At 53.9% G+C, this 14,799-nt stretch overlaps 3 protein-coding genes across 13 annotated transcripts in view; 2 read left to right on the top strand and 1 right to left on the bottom strand.

The window, feature by feature from the left end:
* The window catches only part of cnot1 (CCR4-NOT transcription complex, subunit 1), a 99,748-nt gene extending 96,355 nt beyond the window's left edge, over positions 1-3,393 (top strand). For 10 of the 11 annotated variants that reach the window (XM_042340338.1, XM_042340341.1, XM_042340342.1 and 7 more), the window contains 3 exons: positions 666-798; positions 1,099-1,233; positions 2,411-3,393. In XM_042340338.1, coding sequence (XP_042196272.1) covers positions 666-798; positions 1,099-1,233; positions 2,411-2,489 — 347 coding nt within the window. In that variant the 3' untranslated portion in view covers positions 2,490-3,393. The remainder of the gene's footprint in view (positions 1-665; positions 799-1,098; positions 1,234-2,410) is intronic. The other variant, XM_042340343.1, reaches the window with a different exon arrangement.
* A 3,013-nt stretch (positions 3,394-6,406) lies between these two features.
* The window catches only part of LOC103172963 (SET domain containing 6, protein lysine methyltransferase), a 28,316-nt gene continuing 19,923 nt past the window's right edge, over positions 6,407-14,799 (bottom strand). Inside the window, exon 7 of the mRNA XM_042340275.1 lies at positions 6,407-7,141. Coding sequence (XP_042196209.1) covers positions 6,920-7,141 — 222 coding nt within the window. The 3' untranslated portion in view covers positions 6,407-6,919. The remainder of the gene's footprint in view (positions 7,142-14,799) is intronic.
* On the top strand, positions 8,298-14,076 carry LOC121850134 (N-lysine methyltransferase setd6-like). Its single transcript, XM_042340276.1, is given in 7 exon segments — positions 8,298-8,432; positions 8,518-8,610; positions 9,845-9,989; positions 12,480-12,621; positions 13,408-13,538; positions 13,541-13,601; positions 13,709-14,076. Coding segments are annotated over 6 exon segments (744 nt in total). The 5' UTR covers positions 8,298-8,432; the 3' UTR covers positions 13,881-14,076.

Genomic DNA, 14,799 nt, shown 5'->3' on the forward strand with positions numbered 1-14,799 from the left:
CCCTTCCCCTTCCTAATAGTGACCTCAGTATCGCACTCACTGCAGATGGATGTTATTAGCATGGTTTGAGGGTGGGGAGGTGGGGGGGCAGCGCCACAGTAATCCTCATTGGATCTGGCCTGGAGAGTCAGCCAGACCTCCACATCCCAGCCACATTGTCCTGTCTGGCCTCAGTGACCCAGGCAGGATCTCCCACGGGACCCAAGCTATTCTCCTCCTTTACATTAGCAATGTTCACATAGCACTAATCTCTGTGGTTCAGCTCGCAATTCCCTCCTTCTCAAAGAAACAATTGAGAAATCCTGAACTGTTTGCCTTGCGTGCTGCTTAATGGGATAATGTGTGCAGGGCAATGGCCCCGAGCGCCTGCAGCTTGTGGACTGGAACCCCTGGGGAGGGCGGGACAGGGCAGGGAGGGGGGAGAGCAGGAGGAGGGGTGGGGTCGATGCTAGGTTTAAAGTGTAAGAGGTCTAGGCTGATGTATTTAATAATCGGCTTAGTGAAGGTGCTGAGTGTTGTGTGTTCCTGCAGCTCCAGTGGCAGATTATCAGGCCTGGGTGGATGAGGACATGTGTGGTGTGTTGGCTATGTTTCACTGCCCAGTGGAGGGAGTGATTGTGTCAGTGTGGGCGTCTGGGATATCTGGCTTCTCCTCTGTCTTACAGGTCGGTACTTGTTCCTGAACGCCATCGCCAACCAGCTGCGTTACCCCAACAGCCACACTCACTACTTCAGCTGCACCATGCTCTACCTGTTTGCTGAGGCCAACACTGAGGCCATTCAGGAGCAGATCACCAGGTGAACAACCAACCCCCTGGCCCCAGACACCTTCTCCTCCCCGCCCCAGGCATGCATCTCCCACCACGCCCCCAGGCACGCGCCCTTCCCCACGCACGCATCCCCCCCCCAGGCACGCATCCCCCGCGCCCCCAGGCATCCCCCGCGCCCCCAGGCACGCACACCACCACCTTGCCCCCTCAGCCCCAGCCACTTGTCCCCATGTGCTCGGTCTGCGTCTGTGTGCTCGGTGTGTCTTATATCTGTGCGCTCGGGCGGTGTGTGTCGGTCTCAGTGCTCAGTGTGTCTGGTTGCCTGCAGGGTGCTGCTGGAGCGGCTGATTGTGAACAGGCCGCACCCGTGGGGGCTCCTCATCACTTTCATCGAGCTGATTAAAAATCCAGCGTTCAAGTTCTGGAACCATGAGTTCGTCCACTGTGCTCCTGAGATTGAGAAGTAGGTTTGGATTCGCACTCACTCTAGACTTTTGTTTTCTGTTTCAGTTTGCCCCCAGCCACCTCACATTACACACGTCATCAACCCGTCTTTATTGTGATCCCATTCTGTGCAACACCATTACTGAGCTATTCACTCTCAGTCAAGATCACAAAATACACATTGTTTTGCCCCATTGCTGTCGCTGAGGACAGATCTGCTCCCACACACTGCTAAGCTGCCAGATCAGGTGTAGTAACAGCTGAGTTCGGAGTGTGTCCCTCTGTGCACCCTATTATGCACAGCACTGTGTACTTTTCTGGGACCAAGCACACTTATTTTGATGCTGTGTACCATTAATTGGTTTCCTTCCTCCCTTTTCTACTGAGGAACCTGGAACTCAACATTCATCCCAGATTCATCCCAAATCCTTCATCTGGAATCTATATCCGGGGAAGCTATCGCTGGATACAGATAAGATTCTAACATCAAGTTAACAAATGGGAACCATTTGGCCTGAGCTGCTCTAGAGCCACCCACCAGCCTCCCTATGGCACCTCCACGTTCCCTCCACCTCTTGGGGAATGTTGTCATAGATACCCCTGATCCCCAAAGCATAACCTCTACTCCCTAACTCAGCCCCCCCACCCCCGCACACATTCTCTCTCACACACTGTCTCCGTTTGTGCTGATGTTGCTCTGGCAGAGATGTTCTTGGGTCTGATTGTGACAGACTCAGTCAGATAGACCTGTGTTGTGTTTAATGCAGTTTTAGCCTTCACAGGTGGTTGTTCCTTGTGCACTTATCCAGCTTCTCATTTCCAGGCCCCTCTCTCCCTGACCTATTTCAGTGGATTTTTCTTTCTTTTCTAATAAGTGTCAACTCGTAAACTAGGCAAGAAGGCAACAGGTCTGACCCTAGCTGAGTATCTACCACCTTCTATGTGTGGGGGAGGGGGGGGGCGGTGGGAAGCTGTGCCTGTTATTCTGAATTAGTTATGGGGGGGAGGGAAAGAGTTGTGTCTTGTGTCTGGGCAGGTGCTCACTCCCTCTCTGTTTGTGGGAAGTCCTGAATGTTGAGTTGACAGGGAGTGGAGTGCTCAGTCTACACTGGAGTCACAGAGGTCTGCAGAACCTCACTCCTGTGCTGGTTTGTTTTTCAGCTGCTTGACTAATTCTGGTGAATGGTGTTTTGCAGATTGTTCCAGTCTGTAGCTCAGTGCTGTATGGGACAGAAGCAGGCACAGCAAGTAATGGAAGGCACTGGTGCCAGCTAAAACTATGAAGAAATGTTCCATACTGTGGACATGCAACATGGAGAGTGATGAGCAGCCCACTGTTTTCTTGAAACTGACGTTGGTTGTGTAAATTGCAGGTTCTTCCAATCCGATGCAGTCCTCTGCACAAGTCAGACATAGGAAAAGCCGCTGGTGAAGGGCTACATGTTGGACATGTTGTTTTCATTTGTCACTTGGCCAAAAAAAAGCAAATGCTGTGAATATCATTTGAAATGATATAAAAACACAATGTAAATAAAAGGGAGTGCAACCTCAAACTGGACTTTCTCCATCTGTGCAAATTGTATTAAAGACTTCAACCCAGTCATTACTGTTGGCAGCTGATGAGACTTAGATTGAAGGGCGTCTGGGACGGATTTTCCCCATTCCCCCCTCCCCCACCACGTCCCCTCCACTCTCCGAAGATCTTACAGGAGCTGCTCTTCATCTTGTGGGGAAGCAATATCAACTCCTCTAGTCCTACACACAAACTACAGCCCAGTGGTATGGATATGCAGTATGGTTTGCAAAAAAGTCATCTGTTTGCCTTTATATTTTTATTTTGAAGCATTTTGTCTGAAGACGCCGAGCAGCTCCTCTTAAACGAAAGGGGGTCCCGGGCTCTGCGGGGTCCTTAATGCGAAGGGAAATAAGAGGTTCTCCCTGAATTCTGTAAATTGTGGGATAAAGAGCCAGTTTTGCGGCACGAAGTCTATTAAGTTTGTAAAAAAGAACCAAGGACCAATACAGGCCATTTTGTAAGGATTTTGAATGTTGTTTTGTAAATGTATTGGTCCATGTGTTGTATTTTGTAGTCTTTGTAGTTTCCTTGGCTCTAGTTCTGCCACTTAACTCTCTTGTATGTAAGCATATTGTAGTTAATGCATTAAAACCCATGACATCAGTAATCTCCTTTGTTTATTGCCTCTAGAGATTTGGCTAGCAGGACACAGAATTGTGCTAACCAGCAGGCAAAGGGTTAGCTGCCTCTCTGACCTGTACTCCTGTAGTGAAACCTGCCCTTTCACGGCTCAACCCAACACAAACTTGACTGTTGGTGTCGGTCTCACTCCTGCATCTGCGTCAAAGGTTGTGGGTTCAGGGTAGGGGAGCGCTGCATGGTCCCAGGTGAGATGTTCAACCTGTCGGCCTGAATGTTAAATACCATTGGGAAAAACAAAAGATTCTCAACAATCCACTAGAGAAATCTCTTCATTTCAGTTTCGTCTCCCTCTCCATTACAGACTGATGCCTGTCTGTAAAGCTATTTGTGAGTCGTGTGCGGATTGTCTGCTCAGTTACTGATGGGGAGGTGGTCTGTTATCAGTTCCCCAATCCCCCAGAGTTTGATTGCTGCCCAAATTGTCCCCAGTTCCCTCCCCCCCCCCCCCCCCCCCCCAGGAGTTTTATGCTTGTGTGATTCTGAGGATTGGGTTCAGTGGTGAAAGCCTCGCTTGTAGCATCATGCCAGCACTTGGGTCTCTCATAAACAGATTATGTGGTGAGGTATTGGAGTTGTGTGGAAAGCTAAATCAAGCCAACACCTTCAGGCTGGCAGAGCAAGAATAGCACTGACCCTGGTTGTGTGGCTAACCACCGCACTCTACTCAGGGCTTCCCAAAGCTGAGCACAACACTTGACTGATAATTTTGTGTGAAGCTTTGACTTTGGCGAAACCACATTGCTGGAGATGTGAGCTGTTCAAGGAGGTGATCCCACCATGTGCTGGAGGCAACTTCTCGTTAGCCATTTCTAGATTAATTAGGTTTTACGTCAGGATTCAATGTGCATCTGTCTATGTATGTCCATCAGCAGGACTGACCCAGGCTTCCTATTGTTGCCCCCCCCCCCCCCAATCTGAACCCCTCAACCAGGAGAGGAGTTTGCTGAGGAAGTGGCTGCTTGTGTCTGGGGGGGGGGGGGCTCACTTGGTATCCCCAATATTGTGATGGTTCTGCCCTCAATGGCCAGTCAGTCTACCTCAAAATCCTGCCAAAGAACCAGACAGGCTGGTCTGTCATCAGCAGTGCCCAGGACGACTCAGGAACTGGAGAATGCACTTGAAGGTGGACTTGATTCTGGCATTCCATTACCAAACATGTCACCTTGGAGCCAGTTCATATCCAACGAGACCCCCCCCCCCCGACAGCCTGTCTCGATTGATAGCACTCACCCACCTCTTGAGTCAGAAGGTTGCTGTTTTACACTCGTCAGGACTTGGAATTCATTTACTCTTAAGATGACACTCCAGTGCAGTGCTGCGGGAAGTGCTGTTTGTTGGACGTGCCCTCTGGGGAACAATACCTCAGATAAAATTGGTCATTTGCTCCATGAAAATTGATTTTCACTTGGAAAGACATGGGTTAATAAATAAAGCCAACACCAGAGTTGTTAAAGGCAAATCGTGTATAACTAACTTGAGTGAGTTCTTCTATGAAGCAATCGAGGAAGTTGATGAAGGTATTGCAATTGATATTGTGTATATGGACTTTCAAAAGGTGTTTGACGAACGTCCACATAATAATCTTGGGATTAAGGGAAGAGTAGCAGCACGGACCTGAAATTGGCTGGAAGACAAATAGCAGAGGGCAGTGGTGAACAGTTTTTCAGACCGGAGGAAAGTATACAGTGGTGTTCCCCAGGGATTGATATTAGGTCCACTGCTCTTTTTAAGATATGTGAATAACTTGGACAGAGAGAGCAACATTTTAAAGTTTGCTGATGACACACAACTTAGAAATATAGTGACCAGTGAGAAGGACAGCAGCAGACGGCGGAGACATGGCCAGTCTGGTGACGTGGGGAGACACGTGGCGGATGGAATTTAATGCAGAGAAATGTGAAGTGATGCATTTTGGGAATAATAATAATCCTTGCATTTGACACCCATCACCCCGACACCCCCCAGCACCCCAACATCAGCCCAGCACCCCGACACCCCAATAACCCCCAACATCCGCTCCGAACCCTGAGAACACACCCCGACATCAGCACCTCGACACCCCCACCCCAACACCCCAACACCCGCCGCCGACCCTGAGAACAGCACCCCGACACCCATCACACCAGCACCCCGACACCCCCCAGCATCCCGACACCCCCCAGCACCCCACCACCATCTCCCAAAAGGGCAGAAAGGCCCCTTACTCCGAGTCTGACCTACAATCAGCACAAAGTACTGACTTCAACTGAACATCTGGTTATTATCTGGAGCATCCAAACAAAACCTGCTACCCCCTTCCCCCCCTCTCCGCCCCTTCCCAGCTCCCCCCATAATTCAAACACCATTATTCAAGGAGAGGAAGGGAGTAACCAAATAAAATGCAGGCTGTGAGGTTAACATCAAGTTGTAGGCACAATTATCATCAGGGACAGAGTAGCCGAGAATCTGAATTAATCTGCTTGGATCATCTTGGTTTTGTGAAGGGTCTGATTGGTCTAATCCCTCTCTCCGACTGAACCAGGAGTGATGGATAGAGGTGTACTACATGGGAGGCCATTTGGCTCAAGTTTTGTGCCCATGTTTGTTCCTCCAAGAAGCTGTCCATCCATCCATCCTACCCCCTTCCTTTCTCTCCCTATCCCTCTGATCGTCTTCCTCTGTCTGCATTTGCCTGAAATAGAAACCAAAGTCACTGGGAACACTCAGCAGGTCAGGCGGCATCGATGGAGAGAAGAGATGTATCTCTCCACAGATGCTGCCTGACCTGCTGAGTGTTCCCAGTGAATTGTGTTTTTATTTTCAGATTTCCAGCATCTGCAGTATTTTGCCTTTTGTATTTGTCTTGTCTCTTTTAAACCTCAGTGGACTCAACCCCAACAGCCCCCACCTCCCCCCTTTTTCCCCCACCGGCAAATCATTCCCTCGACAGCTGCCAAACCCCTCTTATTCTCTCAGTTACAATCTGCTTTCAAAATGTCAGATAAAGGATCATTTATGTGAAACTTAAGAAGACAGCTGATAAGATGTCACGTCAGAGAATATGAGTTCAAATTTAAGGCAATACAATTAAAGGCAAAATACCACAACGTGGTCAGGAAACTGGGTGGGAGATGGGAGGCAGAGTTGGGATGAGGGGGATGCTGTTTGTGGGGGGGCTGGGGGCAGGTGAGGAGAGGGTCCCAGTATATTGATGACCCGTCTCGGCTTTGGAGGAGAGTTTTTCTACATTTCCTGATGACCCTGACCTGGGAGATGTGATAAGAGCAGAAACATGCAAATGGACCTGGAAAGTCAAAGTGAGTGAATTATTGAATTATAGAAGGTGGAGATTAAATTGAAGAAACAATAATAACAATAATCCTCCCTCTCGTTCATTCTCAGAGTGAAACAGGAGGAGATGAGCAGAGATACAGGTACAGGTTTTACTGAAATCCAACTGAGGTTGGGGTGGGATGGGTGTGGGGGGTGGGGGGGCTGGGTGCTGGGGTCAAGTTGAGGGCTGGTCATGAGTCTCACTACGTGCCTCACCATGTAATGCTGCCTCACGTAGGGTCTCCATCGGGATCTCCACAGCATCCTGCGAGTTTCCGGGGGCCGGCTCTGTGAAGCCGTACATGTGCAGCAACTGCCAGTTGGCCAATTGGCCGTAGGTGTTAAAGATCTCCTCACCAGCAGAAATGGCACGTAACGAGACCATCTTCAAGCAGTCCTGTCACAGCACGAGAGAGAGAGAGGCACAGAGTAGGAGAGAGAGACACACGGCGTGGAAGAGAGACACACAGAGTGAGAAAGAGGCACAGCGAGAGAGTGACACACAGCGAGGGAGAGAGTGACATACAGCGTGGGAGAGAAACACACAACACAAGAGACAGAGAGTGAGACACAATGTGGGAGACAAGAGAGTGAGACGCAGCATGGGAAGGAAAGAGTGAGACACAGCGAGGGAGAGTTAGACACAGCATGGAAGAGAATGAGACACACACACACACACAGCGTTGGGGAGAGAGAGTGAGACACATCGTGGGAGAGAGTGAGATACAGTGTTGAGGAGAGAGAGAGTGAGACACAGCGTTGGGGAGAGAGAGAGTAAGACACAGCGTTGGGGAGAGAGAGTGAGACACAGCGTGGGAGAGAGAGTGAGAGTGAGACACGGGAGGGGGGGGAGAGAGAGAGACGCAGCGCTCTCTCTCTCTCTCTCTCTCTCTCTCTCAATGGCCGAGCTGTGTGTGGGTTTAGCCGGTTAGACCCCCGCAGTTACCCCAACACACACTCGGGGCTCCCCCCACCCCAAAGCCTTGGCTCAGGCCAACCTGTGCCTAATACTTTGTGGAATGAGGTAAACAGGATACATCCCTCCAGAGAGAGCGCATTCCATTCCATCAATCTATCTCTGGGATTTCCATGTGTGGGTGGGATGTATGGAATTCTCAGCTTGGTTTGGTTTGGAGATTCTTGGTGATGGTTTCTGCGTGTGTCAGACACCCGGCTGACACCCCCCCCAAAAATTAAAATATTCAGAGCCCTTTCCCCCATCGTGTCTGTGCTGGGGCTCGCTCCCCCACTGGAGCTCTCTGATCTCTCTCCCTGTGTCTGTGCTGGGGCTCGCTCCCCACTGGAGCTCTCTGATCTCTCTCCCTGTGTCTGTGCTGGGGCTCGCTCCCCCATTGGAGCTCTCTGATCTCTCTCCCTGTGTCTGTGCTGGGGTTCGCTCCCCCATTGGAGCTCTCTGATCTCTCTCCCTGTGTCTGTGCTGGGGTTCGCTCCCCCATTGGAGCTCTCTGATCTCTCTCCCTGTGTCTGTGCTGGGGCTCGCTCCCCACTGGAGCTCTCTGATCTCTCTCCCTGTGTCTAAACACAACTGGTACCAGAGCCATTGTGCCAAAGTGTGTTCTGTGCACGTTGGCTACACGGGGAATGCTGGGGGGGATGTGAAACTGGTATATTGGGATGTAGGAAGCTTTGATTGTCCAAGGGGCTCCCGTTCTGGAGTGAAGCCCAGGGTGAGTCTGGCTCGAGCTGGGATAGTGAGGACAGGTGTACAGTGTGTGACTGACTGAGTGCTGATGTTCCTCTCTCTGTCTATAGATGGGCTGTGAGCACACTGACGCCGACACAGACTCCGCACTGAGCTGCTTCCTGCAGTGGTGTAAACGGGTCGGGCTGGAGCTGAGCAGGAAGGTGAGAGAGCAGTGTGATATTGTTGTTACAGTGGATGAAGAGAGAGATGAGCAGTCAAACAGGTTCCAGCCACACTCTATCCCTGATTCCTCCGATTCTCTCTCTCTCTCCCTGATTCTCGCTCTCTCGCCCTGATTCTCTCTCTCACTCTTGATTCTCTCTTGTTCCGTGATTCTCTCTCTCCCTGATTTCCTCGCTCTCTCTCTGATTCCATCTCTCTCTCTCCCTGATCCTCTCTCTCCCCTGATTCCCCCTCTCCTCTCTCTTTCCCTGATTCCCCTTCTCTCTCTATCCCTGATTCCCTCTCTCTCTCTCTCTCTCTCTCTCTCTCTCCGATTCCCTCTCTCTCCCTGATTCCCTCTCTCTCCCTGATTCCTTCTCTCTCTCTCCCTGATTCTCCCGCTCCCTGATTCTCTCTCTCTCCCAATTCCCTCTCTCCCGATTCCCTCTCTCTCTCTCCCCGATTCATTCTCTCACTCCCTGATTCATTATCTCTCCCTAATTCTCTCTCTCTCTTCCTGATTCTCTGTCTCTCCTGATTCCCTCTCTCTCTCCCTGATTCTCTCTCTCTCCCTGATTCCCTTTCTCTCTCTCTCCCTGATTCCCTCCCTCTCGTTCCCTGATCCTGGTCCTCACCTACAAAGCCCTCCATGGCCTCGCCCCACCCTACCTCTGCGACCTCCTAACCCCTTATCAACCCGCCCGTTCCCTCCGCTCAGCCGGCTCCGGCTGCTCCACGTCCCCCAACCCACCATTGGCGGGAGAGCCTTCAGTCACTCTGCCCCCAACCTCTGGAATTCCATCCCCCACTCACTCCGCCTCAATCCTTCTTAGCCTCCTTCAAATCCCGCCTCAAGACCCTCGTCTTCGACCATGACATCAGAAACACCCTTTCCCGTCCCCTCCCGACCCCAGTTCAGGTCTGAAATGCTGTACTCTGTCCAGCGCCTTGGGACGTCCTGACATGAAAGGTGCTATACACATGTAATCTTGTTGTTCTTGATTCCCTCTCTCTCTCTCTGATTCCCTCCCACTCTCCCTTTTGCTAGAGGGTGCGGATGATTCATTAGAACATAATTAACTCGTGGAGCTTTGACCCCAATAGGAGTCATTCCAAGCCGTGTGGCTGAGGCTGGTGAGGAGCCTGGTTGTTGGAGAGGAGCGATGTGTGTGTGAGAGAGAGAGACGAACACAGGTTGGCTGGTGCAGTGACTGTTTGCTTGCACTATTACAGGTGTGTGTGAGTGCGGAGGGCACAGTGGCACAGTACGGCATGCTGGCCACACAGCACATACAGGAAGGGGAGCTGCTGTTCTCCGTGCCCCGCTCAGCGCTGCTCAACCCCAGGACCTCAGCCATTCGGGATTTACTAAAAAAAGGTCTGTAACTCCCCCATCCCCCCATCCCACCCCAATACACACACACACACGTGTATTTACCCACATCGTTGCCTCCTGCCCATCCACTTTATGGTCCTCCTCTCTTTTCTTGACAGTGTCAACCTGGCTTTCTGGTGGCCTGGCTCTCCGGTGGCCTGGCTCTCCGGTGGCCTGGCTGTCCGGTGGCCTGGCTGTCCGGTGGCCTGGCTGTCCGGTGGCCTGGCTGTCCGGTGGCCTGGCTGTCCGGTGGCCTGGCTGTCCGGTGGCCTGGCTCTCCGATGGCCTGGCTCTCCGGTGGCCTGGCTCTCTGGTCTGGCTCTGGTTCTCTGGTCTGGCTCTGGCTCTCTGGTGGCCTGGCTCTGGTTCTCTGGTGACCTGGCTCTCTGGTGGCCTGGCTCTGGTTCTCTGGTGTCCTGGCTCTCTGGTGGCCTGGCTCTCTGGTGGCCTGGCTCTCTGGTGGCCTGGCTCTCTGGTGGCCTGGCTCTCTGGTGGCCTGGCTCTCTGGTGGCCTGGCTCTCTGGTGGCCTGGCTCTCTGGTGGCCTGGCTCTCTGGTGGCCTGGCTCTCTGGTGGCCTGGCTCTCTGGTGGCCTGGCTCTCTGGTGGCCTGGCTCTCCGGTGGCCTGGCTCTCCGGTGGCCTGGCTCTCCGGTGGCCTGGCTCTCCGGTGGCCTGGCTCTCCGGTGGCCTGGCTCTCCGGTGGCCTGGCTCTCCGGTGGCCTGGCTCTCTGGTGGCCTGGCTCTCTGGTGGCCTGGCTCTCCGGTGGCCTGGCTCTCCGGTGGCCTGGCTCTCCGGTGGCCTGGCTGTCCGGTGGCCTGGCTGTCCGGTGGCCTGGCTCTCCGGTGGCCTGGCTCTCCGATGGCCTGGCTCTCCGGTGGCCTGGCTCTCCGGTGGCCTGGCTCTCCGGTGGCCTGGCTCTCCGGTGGCCTGGCTCTCCGGTGGCCTGGCTCTGGCTCTCTGGTGTCCTGGCTCTCTGGTGGTCTGGCTCTGGTTCTCTGGTGTCCTGGCTCTCTGGTGGCCTGGCTCTCTGGTGGCCTGGCTCTCTGGTGGCCTGGCTCTCTGGTGGCCTGGCTCTCTGGTGGCCTGGCTCTCTGGTGGCCTGGCTCTCTGGTGGCCTGGCTCTCTGGTGGCCTGGCTCTCTGGTGGCCTGGCTCTCTGGTGGCCTGGCTCTCTGGTGGCCTGGCTCTCCGGTGGCCTGGCTCTCCGGTGGCCTGGCTCTCCGGTGGCCTGGCTCTCCGGTGGCCTGGCTCTCCGGTGGCCTGGCTCTCTGGTGGCCTGGCTCTCCGGTGGCCTGGCTGTCCGGTGGCCTGGCTGTCCGGTGGCCTGGCTCTCCGGTGGCCTGGCTGTCCGGTGGCCTGGCTGTCCGGTGGCCTGGCTGTCCAGTGGCCTGGCTGTCCAGTGGCCTGGCTCTCCGGTGGCCTGGCTCTCCGGTGGCCTGGCTCTCCGGTGGCCTGGCTCTCCGGTGGCCTGGCTCTGGTTCTCTGGTGTCCTGGCTCTCTGGTGGTCTGGCTCTGGTTCTCTGGTGTCCTGGCTCTCTGGTGGCCTGGCTCTCTGGTGGCCTGGCTCTCTGGTGGCCTGGCTCTCTGGTGGCCTGGCTCTCTGGTGGCCTGGCTCTCTGGTGGCCTGGGTCTCTGGTGGCCTGGCTCTCTGGTGGCCTGGCTCTCTGGTGGCCTGGCTCTGGTTCTCTGGTGTCCTGGCTCTCTGGTGGTCTGGCTCTGGTTCTCTGGTGTCCTGGCTCTCTGGTGTCCTGGCTCTCTGGTGTCCTGGCTCTCTGGTGTCCTGGCTCTCTGGTGCCTGGCTCTCTGGTGGCCTGGCTCTCTGGTGGCCTGGCTCTCTGGTGGCCTGGCTCTCTGGTGGCCTGGCTCTCTGGTGGCCTGGCTCTCTGGTGGCCTGGCTCTCTGGTGGCCTGGCTCTCTGGTGGCCTGGCTCTCTGGTGGCCTGGCTCTCTGGTGGCCTGGCTCTCTGGTGGCCTGGCTCTCCGGTGGCCTGGCTCTCCGGTGGCCTGGCTCTCCGGTGGCCTGGCTCTCCGGTGGCCTGGCTCTCTGGTGGCCTGGCTCTCTGGTGGCCTGGCTCTCTGGTGGCCTGGCTCACCACAACTCATAGGTGAGAGTGCTACCATGGTGTCTGGCTGATACATGTTCAGGCTGACCAAAGAATCACAAGACTATTGCAATGTCTTAATAAGACTTTAAAAATAATCATATTTTGGGGAGTTGTAGATAATAGAGTAGATATCATGACTGTTTGGTCACCCTGTATAAACATACTTACTCACATGTCCACACACACAAATGCTCATCCATATACACATACAAACATGCGCACCACAGTGTGACCTGCTCACACACACACTCTCCGCAGCAGTGAACAGGATCATGTTTGGAACAGGGCGGTGTTTGGGGTGGGCAGTGTGCCGGGCGAGGTGGGTGAGTGTGGAGTGTGGTGGGCAGGTATGTGCAGTGTGTAACTGGTTGGTTGTGACTGTGTTACAGAGGAGGCTGCCCTGCAGAGCCGGTCAGGCTGGGTGCCTCTCCTCATCGCCTTGCTACACGAGTCTACGAGCAGCTCCTCTCACTGGCAGCCCTACCTGTCCCTCTGGCCTGGCTTCAGCTCACTAAACCACCCCATGTTCTGGTAAGAAACTCCAGCCAACTCTCTCTCCTGATAATCCACAATCCATGCTGTATTGTTACTGGCTCCGCAAACCCTGATAATAAACCTCTCATCAACGAAAGGCAAAATACTGTAATAGAAACAGAAGTGGTCGGGAACACAGAGCAGGTCAGGCAGCATCTATGGAGAGAGGAAAGTGGGTTAACGTTTCAGGTTGATGGCCAAAGCTCCCTGGGAACATTCAGCAGGTCAGGCAGCATCTATGGAGAGATGCTCCATGGATGCTGCCTGACCTGCTGAGTGTTCCCAGCGACTTCTGTTCTTATTAAGGATTATTATGATGTGTATGTTCGGAATATTTGCTGCATACAGTGACTGGAGGAGTCTTGGCTGTGCTGGCTCTTTGGAAGAGCGACCCAATCACTCCCACTCCCCTGCTCCCCCAATCTTCAAATTTTCTTTAAGTCCTATCCAATTCCCTTTGAAAGTGTTATTAATCTGTTCGCATCCACCTTTCAGGTCTGCTTCCCAGACTAACAACTCCTGGTAAAAAAATCTCCTGTCTCCCTCTGGTTCTTTTGCATTATCTTAAATCTTGTCCCTGGTTACACCCACCGCCAGGGAAACAGTTTCTCCGATCTACTCTATAAAACCCTTCATATTTGAAAACCTTTAAATCTCCCCTACCTTCTCTGCTGTAAGGAGAATTAACGTATAAGATGCTGATTGAGGGTGAGGAGGTGAGGGTGCCAGATTGGTGTTTGTGCTGCTGTTCTGCAGAGGGAGGTGACTGTGGTGTGTGTGCAGGGAGGAGGGTGAGCGAGCCAGGCTGCTGCAGGGCACCGGGGTGCTGGAAGCAGTGCAAAGAGACCTGAGGAACATCGAAGATGAGCACCAGAGCATCGTGCTGCCATTCCTGCGCGCCCATCCCCAGACATTCCCCCAAACACACACTGTCTGCAACTCTACAAGAGGCTCGTGGCCTTCGTCATGGCCTACAGGTCAGTGCGGGGGTGGGTGGGGGAAGTGGAGGAAGGGTGATTGGGGGAGAGGAGGAGTGGGGGGGGGGAGAGAGGCTACCCTGTTAGTCAGTTTCCTGTGGCTGCAGTTTTCAGGAGCCATCAGACAATGATGAAGAGGATGATGATGATGAAGATGAGGACGAGGAGCTGAACCCTCCCATGATGGTGCCAATGGCTGACATCCTGAACCACATCTCCAACCACAACGCCAACCTGGAATTCACCCCCGTAAATATCACAGCAGGAGGGTGGGGGTGAACTGGGCGGGGAGCGGAGGGGGGGGTTGTGCTCAGTGTCTTCAGCCCCTTAGTGACACCTTCCCAGATCCTTGTTCTCACCTTGAAATCCCCCCATGGTCTCACCCCCACCCACCCTTTGTGCTCTCCGTCAACCTCATTGAACCCATTGAACCCTGACCTGCCCCACCATCGGCAGGTGGGCTTTCAGCCATTCTGCCCCCTCTCTCCAACTCCTTCTGCTTCACGACTGTTTGTGGACGCTGCTGTATGCAATTGGCTGCTGTGTTTCGCCCACAAAATAACAGTCACTTCACTTGACAATATATTCTGTGAAACATTTTGAGACGTCTTGACCGTGATAAGGCGCTATATTCACACCCTTCATCTTCACCTATGTAGCCTGAGCTTTTGTTCATCTTTATGTCAACTTGCTCAGCGCCCCCCCACCCTCCCAATCGCACCTCTTTGCCCAGCCAACCTGTGTGACTGCAGACCCCCGCCCTCCCCCACTGACTGGCTCCTGGCTCTGCCTTTCTCTCTCCCACGCTGTGTCTCACTCTCTCTCTCTCTCCGCCCCCCACCACGCTGTGTCTCACTCTCTCTCTCTCTCTCCGCCCCCACCCCGCTGTGTCTCACTCTCTCTCTCTCTCTCTCTCCGCCCCCCACCCCGCTGTGTCTCACTCTCTCTCTCTCCGCCCCCCACCCCGCTGTGTCTCACTCTCTCTCTCTTTCTCCGCCCCCCACCCCGCTGTGTTTCACTCTCTCCCACACTGTCTCACTCTCCCACGCTGTGACTCATCTCTCTCTCTCCCTCCCTCTCTCCCCCCCCCCCCCGCCCCCCGCTGTGTCTCACTCTCTCCCACACTGTGTCTCTCACTCTGTCCCACACGGTGTCTCACTCTCTCTCTCTCTCCCCCCCCCTCCCCTGTCTCACTCTC

Source organism: Callorhinchus milii, unplaced genomic scaffold, assembly GCF_018977255.1.
Source record: "Callorhinchus milii isolate IMCB2004 unplaced genomic scaffold, IMCB_Cmil_1.0 Scaffold14, whole genome shotgun sequence".
Classification (NCBI taxonomy): Eukaryota; Metazoa; Chordata; class Chondrichthyes; order Chimaeriformes; family Callorhinchidae; genus Callorhinchus; species Callorhinchus milii.